General features: G+C 41.3%; 1 protein-coding gene and 1 non-coding gene across 7 annotated transcripts in view; both read left to right on the top strand.

Moving 5' to 3' along the window:
- Tmem164 (transmembrane protein 164) overlaps nt 1–22,369 on the top strand; it is a 157,403-nt gene that overhangs the window by 45,925 nt on the left and 89,109 nt on the right. For 4 of the 6 annotated variants that reach the window (XM_074063172.1, XM_074063168.1, XM_074063171.1 and 1 more), the window contains one exon: nt 16,075–16,124. The exons of 1 other annotated variant lie outside the window; for it this stretch is intronic. Coding sequence is in view for 2 of the 5 variants with exons in the window: in XM_074063168.1 (XP_073919269.1) it covers nt 16,075–16,124 (50 nt within the window). In the remaining 3 variants the exon portion in view is untranslated. Of the gene's footprint in view, nt 1–8,822; nt 14,064–16,074; nt 16,125–22,369 lie in introns of those variants that run through there. One more of the 6 variants, XM_074063170.1, reaches the window with a different exon arrangement.
- LOC141420090 (U6 spliceosomal RNA) lies at nt 285–389 on the top strand. The gene has a single exon (XR_012444787.1). It is a non-coding gene; the product is annotated as a U6 spliceosomal RNA (small nuclear RNA).

The raw sequence follows: 22,369 nt of genomic DNA, 5'->3' as shown, positions 1-22,369 counted from the left end.
ATGTGAGAAGTAGCAGTGCTTTCATGTCCTTCCAATAGAGCGAAGAAGAGCCTTGAGGTCATTCCGTTTGGCGCCCTGCCTCAGTTACTAAAAATGAACACAATACAGGTTGAACATCCCTGAAAGCTGATACTTTTGGAGTGCTGACATGAAACTGAAAAAGTTTGGCATTTAGGGCTGGCAGAGTGGCTCCAGTGGTAAGGGCACCTCCCTAGCAAGTGTAAGGCCCTGAGTTCAAATCCATGAGGTCCTGTGTTCAAGCCACAAACAATTTGAGATTTAGTGCTCACTTTGACAGTGCATGTACCCACATTGGAACGATGCAAACAGGATTAGCATGGCCCCTGCACAGGGATGGCATGTACATTCACGAAGCATTTTGTTTTGAAAATCTATTTTCTGAAGATTTAGAAGAGGGGACTTTGAGGTGTACCACACAAAGAAACAATCAATACTTGAGGAGATGGAAATGCTGCTTACTCTGATTTTATCATGCACACTGTGTATATATATTGAATTGTCCTACTCTACCCCACAAATATGTACAATTAAAATTAATTTTTAATGAGAGAAATAAGTAATACAGCACCAGCAAAAAAAAAAAAAAAACCATTTCTTGGATTTCAGATTTGGAATTTTAGAATCAGGGTTGCTTAATCAGTAAAGTCTATGCAATTATTTCAAAATGTGAAACCCTTCTGATCGCCAGCATTTTAGGTAAGGGATACTCAACCTATACCTTGAATACCTGTTGCCTAATGTTTTTTGCCTTCTCATGTGATTTTTGAGAGTTTCTCCTGCTCAGAATAGAATTTGCTGAAGAGTGGATTGCATACAACTTATCTCAGTAGGGTTCCTGGAGAAAGACCCATCAGGTGAGAAGAATATCAGTAGACCCTGAAGAAGGGAAATCATAGCTTTTATGGGTACAAACCCAAGGTCTGAAGGTGTGGCTCAAGCAGTAGAGTGCCTGCTAGAAGTTCAAAGCCCAGTACTGCCAAAAACAAAAACAAAAACAAAAAAGATCGTAAGCCCAAAGGCTTACGGGAGTCAAGCACCTTGACCCCTAGTTGGCCAACAGCACAACGTATAACAAAGGAAAACCGCAGTCGTCGCTCTTTAAGTAAAGGGAGCGCACACATTTGTATTTCGTCACATCACCGGTGGTGTGTTCCCACACACACGTGCTTGTTGCCCCTCTTCACTGTCACTTGGAAGAAACTCTTGTGTGTCTGTCCGGGCTGAGGGAACAGAGGGGCTAAGAGGCCTCTTGGAGTCACGCATTTCCTGCCCTGTCCTGACTGCCTAAAGCGCCAAACTCTGGGCCATTTGCGTCTGTCTCAATGTCTCCTCCTAGCCTGGCAAAGCCCGTTCCTTACGCGGGTGTTAGATCCAATGCCCAGTTTCCTGGAGTGAAGCGAATGTGCAAAGTGCCGTAATTTGAAGCAGTTTTCAGAAAAGAGCCCCTTCTGGTACAAAAAGAGTCTTTTTCCTTTATTTTTTTTTTCATTTATGCCTCATCACATTTTGTCTAATTTCAGCTCATTGCTGGCTGAATGTTCCTTTTGATGTCTGCTTTCTAGAATAGTCCCTGACTGGGGGAAAAAAAAAAAAAGAACAAAAGGCCAACTTGGTGGCTTTCAATTTGCAGCATCCTCAGCCCTTTCATCCATCTCAGTACTTCCCTGGTTGGGAACAAAACCCAAGCTCTGGGATCAGAGCACAGATGGAGGAAGAGCCCTTTTAAAAGTCGGAGCACATGTGGATTTCGTGTTCCGTTGTCATCCTGTTTTGCAAGTGGGTCAGGTACTTGAGAGAAGGGAGAGCAGGCTGGAAGGGCGGACCTTCTCATTTGATTCCAAAGTTTGATTAGGAAGAAAGCAGGTTTTATGGGTTTAATTTGCCAATTCTGAGTTGTTTTCAGCCTGGAGGGTATCTGTGTCAGGATCCAGAGTTTGGAAGATGGAGCAGGAGTTTGGTGACCTTTCTCTACCAGGACACCTTTGTCCTCTCCTTTCATTTTTCTCTGAGTGCTTGCAGACATGTCTACTCTTTCTCTTCCTCTGGTTCCCTTTCCCATCGTAGTAGGCCTGTGCCTTTGTGCTCCTGGCTTGTTGTCTTGGTTACAGACTTCTTGGGCCTGTCTTTTTCTGAGGGGAATGTGTATACTGCTTAAAGAAGACTTTTAAAACCAATGACTGAGCCTCTTTCTTGCTTTATGGGTACTGCGAATGGTCATTGACAAACCTGGAAAAACTTTGAAATACTGATGCCCAGATCCCACCAGGTAAGAAGGACCTTAACAGATGAGTTTCAGGAATATGTATTTAAGAATATGTACTTAAGATTTTTTTTTTAACTGTACTGGAGTTGGAACTCAGGGTCTTGGAACTTGCTTAGGACAAGCCCTTTACCTCTTGGGCCACACCCCAGCCCTTTCATTTGCATTTTTTTGAGGTAGGCTATCACTAGCTTTGCCTGAGCTGGCCTGTATGTCCCAAGTAGCTGGGATTACAGATGTGAATGACCATGCCTGACTGGTGTTTGAATATTTTTCTCATTACCCAAGCAACTTCAGCTCTGCGGTGCAGGAGCTTACAGTCAGTAGGGGAAGCTGGGCACTTAACAAAAGCACAGCTACCTATAAAGGAGTCATGGCGATGGCTGTTGTAAGAGAAAAGAGCAGAGCTTCCGTGGCCATTTCCACAGGAGTGATGGAGAGAGGCCCCTTGCCTGAGATTTGAATACAGAGGTGTGGGTGGGAGATTGACCCCACCCCCAGCAGTTTTCACCTTCTTTTCTACCAGATTTTCATGTCACAGTGGCCTGCTTAGAGGTAGGTGACTCACCAAGCAGTTTCATCATTGGAGGTGGTATTATAGTCTATATTAGTAGGCCTTACCTGCCAGACTGTGAGCCTTTTGCAGACAGGAACTGTGTCCTGCACCTCTTTGTGTGCATGGAACCGTGGAACTCCAGCAAGGACAGATGGACCCATGCACTGGGCATTTTATTTATATATGTATTTTTTTTTGTTTAATCTGTTTTTTGAGATAGGCTCTTGCTATGTAGGCCAGGCTGGGCTCAAGCTTGCAATCCTTCTGCCCCAGTCTCTCATGTGCTGGGATTACGGCTGTGTGTCACCATGCCTGGCTCAGTACTGGGCATTTTATAGTTTAGCATCACTATGAGGACCAGGTATTCTTTCTTACACCTATTTGAAAAGAGAAGACAGAGCCTACAGGGTGTCAAGCAATCTCTTCTTTAAAAATACACTTATCCCATCCCCCAACCCCCAAATCCTCACCAACGTTGGTCATTGTCCCAGCTAGCTCACTGGTGGCAGGACTTTGCAAATATTCACCGGCCCACATGGCTGTGACCCTGACACAGTTGGTTGCCTTCCTGTAGGGAACTGGATAGCATCCATCTGTCCCTCCCACTGGTTGGCCTAGGCCCTGTTACTTCAGGGTTCTTGAGGCAGCCAGGGCATCCTGTTCCAAGTATTTTTCTGGGATTGAGGTCATGACAGCAGCATGATCCTGTCTTAAATGGGGCAGAGGGGGACTCTCATGGCTCACCAAAAGATCGGGCCTCTTCTGTGCTCACCGTGTCTTCTTCCCTTTTTTTCCAACTTGTGTCCCAAGGCTGTGGCCAAGACACAGAGACACACTGGCACAGGTGTCCTGGGGAGATTTTCTGTGTCTGATTGTCACTGTGGGACGAAGGGGTAGCAGGAACTGCACAAAAGACAAATTATCTTATGATGAGATGAAGGATAGTGTTGGCTACAAACATGACCTGTGGACTCATACAGCTGTGGATTCAAAGCCAGGGCTCTTTTACTTACTTATTAGTTGTGTGACCTGTTTTCTGTTGCTCAGTTTCCCCATATGTAAATGGAGGTTAATGTAACTTGTGTAGTGGAGTTGCTGTGAGGAATACTGGAAAAAACACTTATAAGAGGCTGGCTGTAGTTGCCAGGCACATAGTAAGCCTCAATAAAGAATAGTCACTGCTATTGTTTTATCAGCAACAATCTGAGACTAATCATCAACAAGCTGCAGTTGTCCCCTTCACCTACAGTTTCACTTTCTACAATTTCAGTTCTCCTCTGTCTGTTGGGTCCAAAAAATGTTAAATGGAAAATGCCAGAAATAAATATTTCATAATTTTTTGTAGTACTGGGGATTGAACCCAGGGCCTCAAGCATGCTAGACAAGCACTCTACGCACTTGAGCTACACCCCCAACCCTTTTGTTTGTATTTTGATTTTTAGGTAATGTCTCACTAATTTTGCCTGAGGCTGGCTTCAAACTCATGATCCCCCTGCCTCTGCCTCCCAAGTAGCTGGGATTGCAGGCATGTACCACATCTGCCTCAGTAACTCATAAATTTTAAATTGTGTGCCATTCGGAGGTGTATGATGAAATCGCGAGTCATTCTGCCTAGGATGTGAGTAATCTCTTTGTCCAGCATTTCCATACTGTATATGCTATCTGCTCGTTAATCACATCTCAGTTATCAGATCAAATGTGGCAATACTGCATGTGTGAGAGAGATCACATTCCCACCTCCCTTGGTTGTTCCTCTTTTGCTTCCCTTCTCCTTTCCTCCGTCCCCTTCCCTCCCCTTCCCTCCCCTTCCCTCCCCTTCCCTCCCCTTCCCTCCCCTCCCTTTTTCTCTCTCTCTTTGTTTTCAAGTACCGGAGGTTGGCCTCAGGCCCTTATGCTGCAGCCACACCCCCAGTCTGACACTCTTACTTTCTAATTCCATGGCAACACTGTGCTATGAGCATGTTATTCTCTTCAGTTTCTTTTTCCTTTTTATTTTTTTGAGACGGGATCTTAACATGTAGCCCCTGCTGGCCTGGAACTCCCTATGTAGTCCAGGCTGCCCTTTAAGTCATTGATCCTTTTGTCTTAGCCTCCCGAGTGCTGGGGTTACAGGTGTGTACCACAATGCCTGGCTCATGTTCATAAGATTCTCAACAACAATACAGTTATAGTGATTCTCTCATCGCATATTCTTTTTGTCTTCATTCCCAAATTCTAGGTAGGTTTCCAAGCAGGGCTGCCACGAACGGCTATGCACTACACAACCCTAGGAGAGGGTGCCATTCACATAGACTATAATTGAATGGCGCCACTAGGGTTGTGCAGTGCACAACCTACACAACTATACTCGGTGGCCCTGGCGTAATGTCATAACAGTGGTTTCTTCATCAAAGGCAAGGTTTTGGGAGAAGTGGAGGGTGGCAGTTTAGAACTGTTCTCAGGGCCTTCGGAAGGGGGCTGAAACAGCGACAAGGCAAGGAAGAAAGAAGTACATTTGCGGTTCAGGAGGATTATTTTCTGGCAGAGGAAGCCATATGGGAGAGCCACCAGACCTTTATTCTATCAGTAAATAATGTTTTGAGAGCCTAGAATGTAAGCGTGGAAGAACAGGGAAGGCTTTGGATAGGAGAGAGCATTTGTGCTGTGCCTTGGGGGAAAATCCAGATAGAAACATGAAGATGAGTTGAAAGGAGAGAGTCCCGGGGAGAAGGAGTGGTGAGAAGAGGGATAGAGGTGGGAAACTGGGAATGGTTGGGTGGAAAGGCATGGGAAAGGGAGTAGTGAGTAACAGCACTTGTTGAGGGTCAAGTGATGGGGAGGAGAGGGGACTTGAATGCCAAATGGAATACTTTGGGCTTTTATTTACCAAGCAGTAAGCAGCTATCCAAAGTTTGTGGGATTTTAAAAAGCAATTTCATCGCAATATAATTCATATACTATATAATTCAGTTATTTAAAGTTTATGATAGAGAGCTGGACATGGTAGTGTACTCCTGTAATCCCTGCACTCAGGAGGCTAAGGCAGGAGCTTTGGGAGTTCTGGCCTAGCCTCACCTACATAGCAAGACCTTGTCTCAAAAAATGAATTTAGTGCATGACTGAGTGACTTTTAGTGTATTCATAGGTATGTGCAGCCACCTCCATAATCAGTTTTAGAACATTACTCCCCTAAAGAAGCTCCACATTGCTTAACTGTCACCCCCTATCTGTCCTTCTTCCATTTCCCAGCCATAAGCAATGAAGAATTACTAATTACTACTTTTATCTATAGATTTGCTAATTCTGGACATCTCACATAAGTAGAGTTATAATATATGGTCTTTTTAAAGTGACCTTTTCCCTGTGTGTCTACCTATACATACCCACACTTTTTAGCACTCCTGACAGTCAAACTCAGGGCCTTCCATATGTAAGGCATGTTCTTCCATCGAGCTACATCCTAGCATGATGTTTTAAAGTTTTATTCATGTTGTAGCATGTATCAGTACTTCACTCTTTTTAAAGGCCAAGTAATATTCCACTATATTGCTATTGCACATTTTGTGTATTGTTCTGTTCATTGATGAGCAATGGATTGCTTCTTCCTCTTGGCTGTTCTGAATCATGATCTTTGAACACTTGTGTATATGTTTTTGGGTAGACGTAGGTTTTCATTTCTCTTGAGCGTGGGAGTAAAATTGCTGGATCACATGATAACTGTCTGATCTCTTGAGGAACACCAGACTTTCCCAAAGTGGCAGCACCATTTTGCATCCCTACCAGCAGGGTAGGAGGGTCCCAGTTTCTCTCCATCCCTGTGAACACCTGTGATTGTCTTTTTTATTTTAGCTATGCGAGTGGATCTGAAGTGTTACTTCATGGTGGCTTTGATTTGTATTTCTCTGATGACCAATAAGGTTGACCATCTTTTCATGTATGTATCGGCCATTTATATTTTCTTCAGAGCAATGTCTATTCACGTACTTAGCTCACTTTTTTTGAGACAGGTTCTCTGTATGTAGCCCAGGCTGGACTGGAACTTGAGCTCCTCCTTCCTTAGCCTTGTGAGTGCAGGGATTACAAGTATGCGCCACTATACCCAGATCTTAGCTCTCTATTTAAATTGGGCTGTTTGTCTTTTTATTGTTGAATTTTAAGAGTTGTTTACATATTTTGGATACTAAATTGTTATCAGATGTATGATTTGCAAAATTAGTTCTCCCGTTCTTCTTTGGGTTGTCTTTTCAAAGTACTGTTCTTTGAAGCCCAGAGTCTACTTCATATTTTCTTTTGTTGCTTGTGCTTTTGATGTCTTTAGATTTCATTGTCAAATCCAAGGCCAGGAAAATTTATTGCTATTTGTTTTTACTAGTTTTATAGTTTTTTGTTTTTTTTTTTTTTTTTGCATTACTGGGGTTTGAACTCAGGGCCTTCTGCTTGAGCCACTCCACCAGCTCTTTTTTGTGTTGGGTATTTTTGAGATAGGGTCTAATGAACTATTTGCCCGGGCTGGCTTTGAACCATGATCCTCCTGATATCTGCCTCCTGAGTAGCTAGGATTACAGGTGTGAGCCACTGTGCCTGGCAGTTTTATAGTTTTTGCTTTCTACAGTTAGGTCACTGGTTTTGAGTTAACCTTTGTCTGTGGTGGCGAGGTGTAGGGGTCCAGCTTCACGCAGCTTTGATGTGTGGATATCTGGTTGTCTCAGCATCGTTGTCAAAGAGACTATTCTACTCTTTTCAACATTGAATGGTCTTGGCATCCTCATTGAAAATGAGTCAAGACTCTCAATTATTATGAGACTCACTTCTGTCCCATATCGTCTATATGTCTGTCATTTTGCCGGTACCACATGGGCTTTATTTTGGCTGCTCTGTGGTTAAGTGTCAAAATCAGGTGGTGTCATTCCTTCTGCTAGTTCTTATTTTCAAGGTCATTTTGTCTATGTGGGATTCCTTGCATTGTTGTGTGAATTTCAGATTTGGCTTGTCACTTTCTATAGTTCCTGGGATTCTGATCAGGGTTGCAATAAATCTGTCATCTGATATTCCTGAGGAATGTAACGTGATCAGGACACTATTTTAAGAGGAGGGACCTGATAGAGTAAAGGAGAGACATTGGAGTCCTAGAGTAGTTTAGGAAAATGACGGACTGAAGTAGGAAAAGAGAGTGAAGAAGGATTAGAGATCCACTGAAAAGGCTGCAGTGGCAAGATGGCAGGACTTGGGGAGGGATGACATGAGGGGCTTCCAAAAGAGCAGAGCTCAAAGTCTTGGAGATAAGCTAGTTGACTGACAGTACCTTCTTTAAATGTGGTTCTTTTTTTTTTTGTTTTTGAAGTGATTGACTTCTACAAGGGTTGCAAAGATAGCCTAGCGAGATCCTCTACGCCTTCCCCTAGTGCTAAGGCTTCTGTAAGTCTATCATAGCACAATTGTGAACACGATTAATGTCGGCACTGTACTGTTAACTAAACCACAGACTTTCTTCAAATTTCTACTAACTTCCTTTTTCTGATCCAGAATCCAGTGCAGAATTCTATCTCCTTTAACCCACAACCATTCCTCAGTCTGTCTTTCTCTTTTAGGACCTTGATTTTAAGTATGTGGGGTTATTTTTTGCTCTTGCTTTGTTTTGTTTTGTAATGCTGGGGATCAAACTCGGGGCCCTGAACGTACTAGGCAATTTCTCTACTACTCAGTTACATTCCCAGCCCCAGCCCTTGAGAATTTTAAAGAGTATTGACCAATTTCTTCGTAGAATGTCCCCATTTTTGGAGGTTCTAGCAGGGGAGCGCAGCTACTCGTACACCCTTGACCGAAGAACGGTCCTCCTCTATCGGGGATGGTCGTCCTCTTCGACCGAGCGCGCTGCTTCGGGAGGGACGCACATGGAGCGGTGAGGGAGGAAGGGGACACCCGCCTAGCCAGCCAGATCAGCCGAATCAACCCTGGCGATCAATGGGGTGACAGATGTCGCAGCCAGATCGCCCTCATATCCGAATGTCCCCATTTGGGCATCTCTGATGGCTTTCATGATCAGATTTTGAGATTATGCAATTTGAGGATTGAAGGTGTGGCTCAAGTGCCTGCTTTACAAGTGTGAAGTCCTGAGTTCAAACCCCAGTCCCATCCAAAAAAAATGAAATTTGAGATTATGAAATTTGAGCAGAATTACCGTGGAAACGATGTGTCCTTCTGGATGCATCCTAGGGAGGGGACATGATGTGTCTTACTGCTGTGATGCTAAACTTGGTTACTTGCCTAAGGTGGTATCTGTCAGGTTTCCCTTTCTAATGAACAAGTATTTGGTGTGCCGAATGTAAGGACTTTGTCAGTGATGGTGGCATCTCCCCCGGGGTTCTTCCCAGCAAGTTACTTCTGTAGTGTTGGCCTGGCGCTGACCTTGTCTCCTGCCTGCCTTTCTCGGTGAAATTCTACTAGGTGGAAGAGATGCCTCTTCCCTCCTATTTCTTGAAGAGCAGTAGGTAGGGAAGAAGGTAGGGAAAGGAGATGACCAGTTCAGATTTAGGAATGCCAGATCTGAGCTGCCTGTTGATATCTAGATGGAAATAGCCCAAAAACGTTGAGTATCTGTGTGGAAACTGCAGTCGAGGATGTGATGCTGCAGCTAAGCATGATTACTTTCTCACTTTAGAAATGTGGAAACTGAGGCTTGGGTGGAGATCAACTAACAAGCCATCTGGAGGTCACATGGTTAAGGACCTTCTGCAGAAAACTTTGGACTTTGTGCACTGGCTTGCCAATGGCAGGTTGAGATTTGTCAGAAGGGAAAGATTGATAACCAGATCCTAGCTTTCGGTCTATGCTGTGACACTGTGTGCAGCTGTAACACTGTGTGTGACAATACAGAGCTATTTAATACCCAAATGAAATGAAATCCAAGAACCTGATGAGTTCTACAGGCTGTTGGAAAAAAGTTGTCTGGAGTTGTTGGAGAAGGCTTTGTGGAAGAAATTAAAGTCACCGTGCACTTTGATGGCATTTGTAGTACAAAGAGAAAAGCTATCCAATGAGGATGATACAATCAGCACCTCATACTTATTTTCTTCCTTGCAATATACTGTGCACCGAGCTAAGAACTTCAAGCATTCGGTTCTCACATCAACCCTGTGACATGTGCCATTGTAATTGCCATTTGACAGATAAGAAAGTGACCTAAGTGGTTGGGAATTTTCTCCCTATAGAGTGCTGGACAAGGGAAGTTAAGTCATAAATCAGAATGTTATTAATGCAAGCACAGAATTAGAAAAAGCAAAGGCAAATGAATTGCAAACATTTTTCTTTTTGGCGGGACTGGGGTTTGAACTCAGGGCTTCATGCTTGAATTGCAAGTTTAGTATGTGCTGTTGCTGGTGTAGCTTACCATAGGGAATGGAATTTCTGTTGACGTGGACTTTTTTTAGGCACTACTGGAATTTGAACTCAGGGCCTCCCGCTTGCTAGGCAGGTGCTGTACCACCTGAGCTACTCCGCCAGTGGAATTTCTGTGGAAATCAGAGTAATTGTAGTTCCTATGTACTGAGTGCTTGCTATGCTCTAGGTAGCCATTGTGTCAAAGGCTTTGATGTTTTATCACATTTGGTCCTCTCCAAAATCTTAGGAGACATAGGTTCCTTTTTGTTCCTATTTTATAGGTGAAAATTCCTCCCCTCTCTTGTCCAAGGCCACAGTGCTCGTGAGTAGCAAGGCCAGTGTGTACATCCAAGTCTCTGTTGATGCTAAAGCTTGTATACAAGCTGGGTGTGGTGGAAGATGTCTGTAATTACAGCACTCAGGAGGCTGAGGCAGGAGGATTGAGAGTTTGAGGCTAGCCAGGACTATATAGTGAGTTCCAAGCCAGCTTGGGCTACACTGAGATCCTGTTGAGAGAGAGAGAGAGAGAGAGAGAGAGAGAGAGAGAGAGAGAGAGAGCGAGCTGCTTCTATCCTTTTAATAAGAGGTGGGGGATTTGCAACAGGACCAGAAAACTTGATTTTTATGAGCCTGGGAATGGACACTGGGTGAGGACATTACAAAAACACCTACTTCAGGGTTTGGCCAAACCCAGTCATTGTTGAGGTGTCATTCAGACAGGTTATGACCTTGCCTTCCAAGTCTGCTATTTTAAAACTTAGTTCTTAGTAGCTACTCTTATGTCCCTTTTATCTCAATTCTTGAGGGAGGCTTCTTTGTAAGCCCCTTATATTGACAAAAACAGTAAATTCTCAAAGAGGGAGCTACTGGAAGAAACAGGACTGGCATTTAACCTTGGAGAATAGGGAGGGTTTTCTGGGGAAATAAGGCTTCATTTTGCATTTGAAGGGTAAGTAAAAATTAGCCACAGAGGGAAAAGTAGGGAGGCCATTCTGGATTAGCCATGGTACAATTTTTTGATGTTGGAGATTTAAATTTTAAAATTAAAATTGCAAAAATATTTGGAAAACAATAGATGACACTTTTTTTTATAATCCCAGGGTTGAAAAAATTTTCAAAGCATGATCTGAGAGATAGAAGCCATAAAGGAGTTGACAGGTACATCTGGTTACATAAAGATAAGAAATAGCTTCTATATATCAAAAATCTACCCTAAATATAGTTGTGACAATGACAGTGTGAAGAAAATGTTTGCAATAAATGCCACACAGTTTGTGTTAAATGTTATTAACGTATAAATAGCTCTTACAAGTCAATAAAAATTGACACAGTTGAAAAACTGAGTGCATGGGAGGTCACATCCCAAAGGAAGAAAAATGGCTGGCCCATGAAGACGCTAGACAGTAGTTGAATCTTTCTGGTAATCTGACACATGGCAATTAAAGCAATAACTTGTATTCACGTGTGTTTTGCTTTAAAAATGGTAATTACTTATTGGTCAGGTTACAGCAGAGGACATATTCTCCTATATTTCCAGAGGGAGTATCAATTCAAGTAATTTTTCTGGTGGACATTATGGGGATCAAAAGCCTTAAGTAATGTAGAGATGATATAAAGTATATGGGAAGATCGTGTAGATGACCTGTAAGTCCTATGTCATTTTATATAAGGGACTTGTGGATCTTTGGATTTTGGTATCTGCAGGGGTCTTGGATCCAGTCCCCCATGGATACCAAGGGATGGCTGTATTGCCTTTGGAAGACCTAGAACGTCTCTCTCCATAACTGTGGACTAAGGAAAGAGGAAAGGAATAGAAAACGTAGACCTAACTTACCTTTACAACTGGAAGATATTTGTTGAGCCGGTTGTTGCATATCTATATAATTGGATAAAAAAGAACCTGTTAGAAATGATGCCTAGAAGCACATTGGCTAGAGTGAAGTGTGCTCACGTCTATGCTGAAAGGACAGGCAGAAACTGAGGTAAGGAAGGTCTTGTCTGCCACTCTTAGGACCTTGAGCGTTTTCTGTAGGTACTGGTGAGGTGGAGTCCAGGGAACCAGGGAGGGAGGGCTAGGTCTGGAGAGATTATGTGCTAAGCCAGACACCACTCTCCTATTCCTTGTACTGTTTTCCTTTCATTTAGTTCCCCCATGTTTAACCTGGCTAGCCCCTCTTTTAGGATGGTCTCTGGTGACCAACCCCCTTTCCTGTTACATTTCTCTCAGGACTAGCACTTCCTCCTGTGAACAAAAGCTGTCTTCTTTAGGTACTGTGAAAATGGTGGTTTTTGAATGTAGTGTTGGCATGGCACAGAAGTGGATGGGAGGCTGAACAACGATGGCAGTGAACTTGGGGCTGATAGGACTGGGGACAGGAATAAGAAGCAGGACTAGTGATGGCTTAGAGGTTCAGTAGGGGAGGTAGAAACCTGGAGCTACAGCCTCAGAGGTAGAGCGTGAGCTGGGACAGCAGCTGGTGCCTATATTGGGTGTTTAGGAATGAGCTGAATTTACAGGTTTGGGTAGGAGAACTTGGATTAGTACAGGAATCTTTCCTGGGAATGCAAAGAGACTGTTTCTTCATCTGTAAAATGGGGTTGAATAGCATGGCCCTGTTTATCTACCAGACGATGGAAAGTGGCACTTCTCTGTAGCATTTCTTCATATGCTGCCTGCATATGCCCTTCGGGGCTAAACTGGAAAGATTTTAGCAAGAATATGAAGTGCCAGGTTGGTGCTGGGATATGCCCATTCTCAGATTCCTTGTTTGCACGTCTAAGCGTCCCTCTTCCTACTCTATTTGCAGCTCGAGGGATAGTTTAGTTTTCTGTCTACTGGTCTAAAACACATGCTACCCAAATTTGGTGGTAGTTGGAAGCCAACCAAGGAAGATAATCAAGCCAAGGCTGGGGGCCCTTGGGCCTCTAAATTAAAAAGTTTTTTTCACAAGTTCTATTAGCTAATGGTGATTGTAGATGTGACCTCAGAAAGGTTCAATGTCAGAAATCTTGGACATTACCAAATGAGGCCATGGGTTTACAGGAAAAGGAACTTGGGGGTTCTTTTTCAAAACTGCTGTACAGTATCTGATTTAAAGATTGCTTGAAAAAATACCCTTTATCCTGGTGATGGAAATGCACAGGCAAAATGGCAACAGTTGAATAGAAAGATGTGGCCACATGAATGTAACTATTGGAAAATTCATTTAGAATCAAGATTGGATCAGCAGCTGGGTATGGTTGTGCACATGTGTAATCCTAGGTACTTGGGAGGTGGAGGCAGGAGGACTGTGAGTTTGAGGCCATCTTGGACAAAGTTAGCAAGACCTTGCCTCAAAAAATACAAACAAAGGGCTGGAGGCATGACTTAAGTGGTAGAGTGCTTGCCAAGCATGCACAGGCCCTGAGCTCAATACCCAGTGCTACAAAAGAAGAAAAAGAGGCTAGATTAGCTATCGCAGAAGAAATTACCTCTGTGAATGATGGAGAATAATATGAGAGCTGAACTGAGGGCGTGTCCCCTGTAGCAGGCTCCCGATGGCTGGCATAGACAGAGTGGCAACAGCCAAATGGAGTTATAGGGAGTCTTCTTATCCCCCTCTTGGCTATGGATCTAGAAAAGACTCAACTACAAGGCCCAGTGTTGCATTTTTACTTTCTGTTTGGCATGTTGGAAGTGTCAGGGGGTATTCCAGAAGCTCAGGAAGGCTGCCAACATGACTGTTTGGGGACTCCAGAAGTACCAAGGACCTTTTCCAGGTGGTTGGGACCCATGTCTCCTCTCTGTGTATGGTAGCTTCAGAGTGTAGCCTTTGATGGGCCTGATGCTCGCTAACTATGTGCAGCCTCCAACTCGGTCCCTTGCCTAAGGTGAGTAAATTTCCTGCTGGATCAGGGGTTAAAAAATACCAGCTTTGTTTCTTTCTTTCTTGGACTGCTCCTGAGGGGTGGGCTGGGGCATGGGGATAAGTTCGTATTTGGATGATTGAAATTCCAAGTCTACAGTCCTTTGTGTGAAACCAGTAGGGTCTGATGTATTTCAGAAATCAGAATCTTTGGGATTTTAGAAAGGTACAGTGCCTCCCAGGGAGGTCTGGGGCAGCTCCCCACCATGACATCATTATTTTTATGGAAAATTTTATGAATATTCACTGTATGTGGAATAAATAAATTGTAAAAGCTCATCTTCATTCAAGTCATGGTTTGCTAACACATTACTTTTGAAAAACTCAACTTTTCAGATTTTAGAGCTTTTTGGATTTGAGGATTGCCAATAAAGGATTGTGGACCTGTAATTATCATCGGTTTTGTACTTTTAATCAAATTGATCCACAGGGGGAAAGGCGTGTTGTGGATGGCTCTTTCCTTGGAGGGGTTCTTTGATGAGGTATGGACAGGTGATGGACTCCTGGAGGTGTTTTTTTCACAACCCCTTCCTTTTCCCCTTCTTCTTTCTCTTCCTCTTGGCAGGAATTCAAGCTGCCACACAGGTGTCTTTCCTTATAGTGATTTTTCTCATAGTACCGTATTCTTCTAAACGTAGAGTCAGAGAACTGCAGAGTGAAATGGTAAAGAACATACACATGACAAAGCTAACTAGTCCACGATTCAGATAATCTGTATTTGTCAAAGCACTCAACAAGACAGGGACACATGTCAGTGATTTCTCAACCACACCATTAAGTCACTGGGGGTATAGGAAGTCCACAAACAGGTGTTTCGTTGTGTTGTCAGCCCTTCCTGCGGCTCAATGTCTTTGACCCTTGCAGTAGTTCAGTCCAAGTTCAAACACACTGCATATAAGGTTAGCAGCAATCGCTGAACCTGGGGCTTTTGTTAAACACACAGTTTCCTGGAGTCCCTGACTTGTGGAAGCAGAATTCTCCATAGAAACACCCAGGGATTTGCATGTTTGGCAAGTTTTCCCAGGGCTTTTGTTTTTTGTCCCTCTTGATGACATTTAAGAACCACTGCAGAGGTGAAAGCCAAATAGCTGTAACCCAGGTCTAGGTCACTCCAAGTAGCAGGGAACTTACCTGTCTCTTAGAAGGACAAGATTCTTTTTACTTGCTTTGACCTGGGAGGAGACTGGAACAGTAAAACCCACCTAGGTGTGCTCAGAAACAAAAGAATCAAATCAAAGGGTGGGAGTTGGGGTCTAGAGGTAGTAGTTGGATAGAGGTGCCAGATAAAATGCAAGATGCCCTGGGTTGGGGGGTGTGGTTCAAGTGCTTTAGAGCTTGCCTAGCATGCCTGAGGCTCTGGGTTCAGTCCCCAATGTCACAAAAAAATCCTAAAACACAGGATGCCCAGTTAAACACAAATTCCATATGAATAGCCAGCAATGTTTTAGCGTAACTAGGTTCCATGCAGTATTAGGACCTATTTATACTAAAACATTAGTCATTGTGTGGAATTCAAACCTAACTTGATGTCCTGTATTTTTATTTGCTAAATTTGGCAACCTGGGTATTGATAAATCTACCTTCCCCCATGGGAGGCAAACCAGATGGCCTGGCATGCTTAGAATCTATTTTTACCTGCCCTGGGTTAAAAGCTTCTAAGACTGACTTTTATGTCATATTGAAGTTGAAGGATTAAAAAGTTGAGTCTCTCTCTCTCTCTCTCTCTCTCTCTCTCTCTTACACACACACACAAATGCATGTATAAACATGTATTTTGGAAAACTTTTTGTTTGCCTTTAAAATTTTTTAATTTATTTTTTAACCAATATAGAAAGCATACAAATTTTACCTTTATACTTTGTTATATTTTTGCATTAGAATTTTGGTTGTTTTTGTGTCTATGTTATATTAAAGTAGCACTGACTTACTTTGTCCAGTGGTCCTCTTACTGACCATTCTTAATTCTTCAATTGCAGATCTTCCTCCTGGCCTGTCCTCCATGCCCCGGAGCTACCGTCATCTTCAAGTAAGAGAAAATTGGGTTATGTTCTATTGCTGTTGCTATTTAGGCTGTTTTGTGTGTTTGATAATAAAGGATGGGATGATGTCCTTTGATGAAGTGTTTTGTCTCTGGGCTTTCCCAAGGGATAAAAGTCTATAAGGACCACTGAAACAGGGAAATGCTGTGTGTTTATGGAGATGTGGTTTTTGTCAAGTGCGGACAGATCCTTTTGAGCCAATTTTTAGGGCTGAGTGGTTTAAGGCGTGTTCCCTTGGAAGGTTGCTGGCCTGAGACAGTCGCTCTGGAAAGCCTGTTAGGGTCTAGACTGCTTCCTTCCTGTCAAAGAGTCTTGCCTTGTGACCCTACTACGCCACTGAAGATGTGGTTCTTCAGATTTAAGGGCACTGTTTTTTTTTTTCTTAAAGTGCAAATTAAAGTGAGGAGAGAAAAATGTCACCTTCTTACAAGCCCTGATTTTCTTAAAAATAGAAAGCATCAAATCATTAAAATGTATTACAAGCCAATTGTTTTTCTCTGAGGGTAAGTTTACTTAAATGAAATTATCAAGAGTTCCAGAATCCTCATTTTAAGCATGAGTTAGGGCCATCTTACTTATCACACCATTTATTAGAGTTGTTAATGTGAAGGTAAATTGACTGAATGACTTCCACCTCTTTGCCCCTTCCCAGACCCCCATTTTGGAGCTATTCCTGTGCTAAGAAATGGCCACTAGCCAGAGGGAGTGAACAAGAAGTAAAGGGCTCAGCAGATCCTTGGATAATTGAGAGTGGTATAAATGGCTTTCTGATTTACTTCAGTCATTAAAATGTTAGGTAGGGGAAAAACACCCCATTTGCTGCTTCCAGTAGCTCCTTCAAATAGCCTCTTAGTCTCTTGCCTTAGGTGAGTAACTTTGTGCTGGGTGAGGGATAATGGAGTCTGATTTTATGTATTTCTTTCTTGGACAGCTCCTTGGGGAAAGGGGTATTTAACTCCGTTTCCCTTCCTTGATTTTACAAAATGAACTCAATTATTCAGTTTAATGTTTTTAAAGTAACATTTATTGGTTTTATTTCATTACGATGAAAGTAACAATTATCATTATAGAAAATACAGAGATAGGTACAGAAGGAAATAAACATCACCCCTAATCCTATCCCCCCCCAAGAGATAATTTTGGTTCATTGCCTTTCTTTTTTTTAATAAGCAAAGATCATATTGTATATTGAGGTTTTTGCTGTTTTGTTTCTAAACGTATTTATATGTGTATGTACATGTATAAATACTATTATAAATTTGATGTTGATTTTATTTTTTTATAGTGGTCCTTTGCTTTTTTGTTTCCTTTCTTTTTTCTTCCCTTCCCTTCTCTTCCCTTCCCTTCCCCTCTCTTCTCCTTTTCTGACACAGGGTTTCAGACTGACCTTGAACTTGTGATCTTCCTGCCTCAGCTTCCCAAGTGCTGAGGAATTATAGGCATGAGCCACCACACCTGGCTTTGTTTTCCTTTTTGTTTGATTCCTTCTCTACCTTTCTACACCATTTCTACATCTTACCAAAGCAATCTGTATCTTTCCATACTTTATTCTGTGCACGTAGACAAACATGCACATACACGCTTCTGTGGATTTTGGAACTTTTTGTTAGTTGTTTCTTTTACAAAAATACAATCTTACATAGATTTTACCACATCTTGTTAAAATTCAACAATATCTCATAGAACTCTATCAAAGTCTATAGGTATAGGTGTTATTTTTATAAGGCTGCAAAATATTTCACGGATACGTGGTAATTTGTGTAGACATTCCCTGTTAACATTTAACATTGACTTTCTTTGCAGAGTTCTGCTGCTAAAATCAATGCTGAAATAAACCCCATGGTATATATGCCCTTATATACTGTGGCTTTCAATTTATGCATAGATAGATATAGATGGATATAAAAATGTTCACATATAAATAAATATTTTTAGCAGATGTTGCCATGTTGATTTACAACAGTCTAATAATTTAGCTTTTGCTTTTGTACATAATGAGATTATTATTTTCTCATATCCCTATAAGCAATAGATATTATGATTCTTCTATAATTTCAGAACATAGTGAATGTTTTTCCTTGACTACTAGTGAATTTTAGTATCTTTCTTTTTTTGTACAATTAAATTTTTTGTCTTTGAGTTGTCTGTTTATATCATTTGCCCATTTCCTATGGGTTGTTTATATTTTTCTTAATGTTTTAGATCTCTTATGTTTAACTATTAGATTGTTATCTCTCATCGTTGTTACAGATATCTTTTCCAAATCTATATGCATTGACTTTGCTGATGGCATATCCATATGATTTTTTTGTTTTTTTGTATCCAAATGGTTCTCTCCTTATAAAACTTCTGGATTTCCAGTCTTATTTAAGATTTTTTTTTATCAAATTGGAAAATCAATTGTACTAGAACAGTTTATTAAATAATTCCTACTTTTCCCTCTGAATTGAACAACCGTTATTGTCAGCTATTAAAAGTTTTATACGCTAGGGCCTATTTATTGATTATTCTGTTTTATCTGTTTGCCTGTTAGTGTACCAGGATCACATTGATTTGATTACATTAGCTGAAAAAAACTTTTAGCCATTCTCTGGCATTTTTCTTACACTACTTTTTAAGATCACTTTTCCTCAACCCTCCCAACCCTATTAGGATTTTAATTAGAGTCATGTTTATATTTTAGTTTTAAATTATATATTTATTATCCAAGAAATGCTAATGCTTTCTACCTGTTTAGATCTGGTTTTATGTCTTTCCTCTATGCATTTTTTATACAGTTATTCCTTAGGAATTACCAGCTTTTTTTCCTGTTATAAGTAGAATATTTTTCCTTTGTCTATTCCTAAGAGCTTTTTGCTAGAATAGGAAAAGATTATCGAGGTTGGAAATTGTGTGTCTAATTATCTTACCAAATTCTCTTGGTAGTTCTGGTAAATTTTCTTTTAGTTTTTTTTTTTTTTTGATGGTATTGCAGGTTGAACTCAGGGCCTCGTGCTTGCTCTCCGGCACTCTACCACTTGAACCACTCAGCCAGCCCTTTATTTTAATTTTCTTTGCAATAGTTACACTAGACATTTTATTTTCTTGTTGGATTTGCTAGAAAGTCAAAGACAAATGTAAATAAAAATGGTGCTGGTGGGCTACTATGCCTAAAACTGATTTTAAATTTAACTTTTTATGTTCCTCCATTTTTGCCATTAGTGTTTGTTACATAGTCTATTATGTTTACTTTGTACAATTACTGAAAGGGTTTTTTAAAAGAAGAGAATGGTAGCTGTATGTTATAACTTTTCAACATTTATTAATCATGTGGGTTTTGCTTTTCATTTAAATTATTATTATTTTATTTATTCTTTTTGTTTTTGGCAGCGCTTGGGATGGATTCCAAGGTGTCGAGCATGTTGGCAAGTGTTCGGTCACTGAGCTACAACCTCAGCCTTCCCAAATGTATTTGACGCAATTTATTATGAGGATTGAATTTCTGGTTTTGAACTATTCTTACATTATTGGAATAAGCCTGCTGATCATAGAGTATTATTATTTTGATACATTGTTAGATTCTACTTGTTAATATTTTATTTGGAATATAGCTTCAGTATTCATAAGTAAGATTATAGTCACTTTTATATTCTTCTCATCAGACTTAAGGATTAAGGTCATGATGGCTATCTAAAAGACACTATATAATATTCCTTTTTTCTCTGGTCTGTAATATTTTAATTACCCTTAGAAATGATGTGTCTTTTATAGGACCAGTGAAACTCACGTCTGAAGCTCATGTGGTCTTGGTGCCTTTTTCAGTGGGTATACCCATATGTGCCTTTCTAGTATCTTCTTATGGTAATCAATCTACTCAAATAGTTTTTGGGTCAGTTTTGGTCATTTGTATTTGCTAGGAATCTGTCCACTTCTCTTGTTCTCAAATTTGTTGCCATCAACTTAATTGAGCATGTCCTAGCCTTTTATTTTATAATTTCAAAAATATCACTTCATACATAGCTTTGTCTTCTTTCTTGAACTTGATCTTGTTTATTTTCATGATCTCTCTTCTGTATTTTAATCCACTTGGTAAGCACATCAATTTTTGGTCACTACATAGGCCCAGTTTTGGATTTGATTTATCATCTCTACCTTACATTATTTATTTTTTCTACTACTTATTTTCTGCTTTTAACTTTACTGATTTCTCTCTTCCTGCTTTTTTCTAACCACTCGGGATGAGAAGTTACTTCTTTACTTTCATCTTCTTTAATCATAGTTTTCCATTCTGTTTTGTTCATTTAATGTGCTTTTTCCTCATTTATTGTAAACTCTTTATAACATTTTCTTTTCTTTTCTTTTTTTGGTAGGATTGGGGTTTGAACTCAGGGCTTTGCACTTGTAAAGCAGGTACCCTAGTACTTGAGCCACCCCTCCAGTCCACTTTATAACATTTTAAAATTAAACTTTGTATTTTGAAATAATTAGATACATAGTTAAAGAATTTGTGAAATATAATATCACAGATGCACTTGTAGGAAAACAGAATCTCCACATACCATTTGCCTAGCTTCCTTCAATGGTGACCTCTTGCAAAATTATCATTCAGTATCACAGCCAGGCTATCAACATGGATATAGTTGGATGTAGCAGAACACTTTTGTCACCACGAGGAGCTCACCCGTTGTACTTTTGTGTCCACACTCACCACCTTCCCCATTGCACCCCATCCCTGACCCCTTGCAATTATAATGTGTCCCTTATCCCTTTAATTTTATTATTCAAAGAATGTTATGTGGATGGACTCATACAGTAGATCTCCCTTAGACTGATTTTTTTTGTCACTTAGGATAACTCCTTGAAGATTTATCCAAGTTTTTACAACACTCTCCCATTTTAATGCGTGCATTTTATTCACTGTGGAAATACAGAATTTGAAAGTCAGTATTTTTGTAGGACATGGTAGTACATGCCGGTAATCCTAGCACTTGGGAGGCTGAGGTAGGAGAATTGCAAGTTCGAGGTCAGCCTAGGCTACATTGTGAGATCTTGTCTTTAAAAAAATCAGTATTTTAGAAAGTAGATAGCTCTTTAAAAAAATAACTTTATCATATGTTAGTATTACCTGTTTACTGTTTTCAGTCTTACATTGTCTTAAATAACTTGATCTTATTTTTAAATGATGCTATGAACTAGGGAATCCATTATCCATATTTCAAATCAAGTAGTGGGGCCAAGAAATACTAAGTAACTTGGCTAAGATTACATAGATTACATAGTGACACAGTCAGGATTCCCTTTTTTTTTTGAGACTTTTTGGACTTGTCTAGGCCAGGCTGGCCTCAAATTCACAATCCTCCTGCCTTAAGCCTCCAGAATGCTGGGATTACAGGTGTGCCCGGCTGCTTTTCTTCCTTTTGCTGCTAAGCTGCATGGTCAGGTTTGCTGTGAGTCACGGCATGGTAGCAAACACTTAGCATGAATTCTCTCATCTAATCCTTCCAATAAGCCTGTGTGGGAAGTACTAACAGTATTTCCATTTGAATCCAGGAACTGACACTCAGAAAGTGGCTTGTCCATGATGCCCACGGGGTTTGATCTAATGCCTCGCTGACTCCAGAGCTCATGCTCCGAATCGCTTCTTTATTGCTGAAATGTGTACTTTCTGTCATTCTGTTACTGTCTAAAGGACTCTGCACTGAAGTGTCTTGTTTACACTTACATAAATCTGCATACAGATGGGCACTGTGTCTTTACATCCGTGTGTCCTGTGGGCTCAGTGACTAGCGCTGTCTCATGCTTTCTTCTTTGTTCCTTGGCTGTGCCAGCTGTGCTGAGTTTGCCAACCTTGCAGCTAAGCAGGGGTTGGCATGTTCTTCCTGGGGACATGTCCAGTTGCTGCAAGACAGGACTGTGGTGTACATGGCAGGCCGCATGTCCCATGATGGGCTTGGGCTGCCGCTTTGTTTTGGGGGTGGGGAAGGGGCAGGATTCTCCATGGGGTCTTCAGGGGACATTTGGCAAGGGAGAGTGACAGTTAGCCTGTCTTCTGACTGCTTCATTTATGTGCTCCTCAGTTGACCTGTGCCTTGCTACCTGCGGCTAAAAGGCCGCCTTAGCAGAAAGCACATAGCCAGGATTTGGAGCTAAAACCCTCAGGGGTTTCTACCTGGCCCGCCCCCACAGCAGCTGTGGGTATCTTGCTTTTTTGCTCTGTAACATTCCCAGCTGCTAGCATTCCAGTCCCATGACC

This window comes from Castor canadensis, chromosome X (genome assembly GCF_047511655.1).
Source record: "Castor canadensis chromosome X, mCasCan1.hap1v2, whole genome shotgun sequence".
Lineage (NCBI taxonomy): Eukaryota > Metazoa > Chordata > Mammalia > Rodentia > Castoridae > Castor > Castor canadensis.
This window is presented reverse-complemented; position numbering and strand designations above follow the sequence as displayed.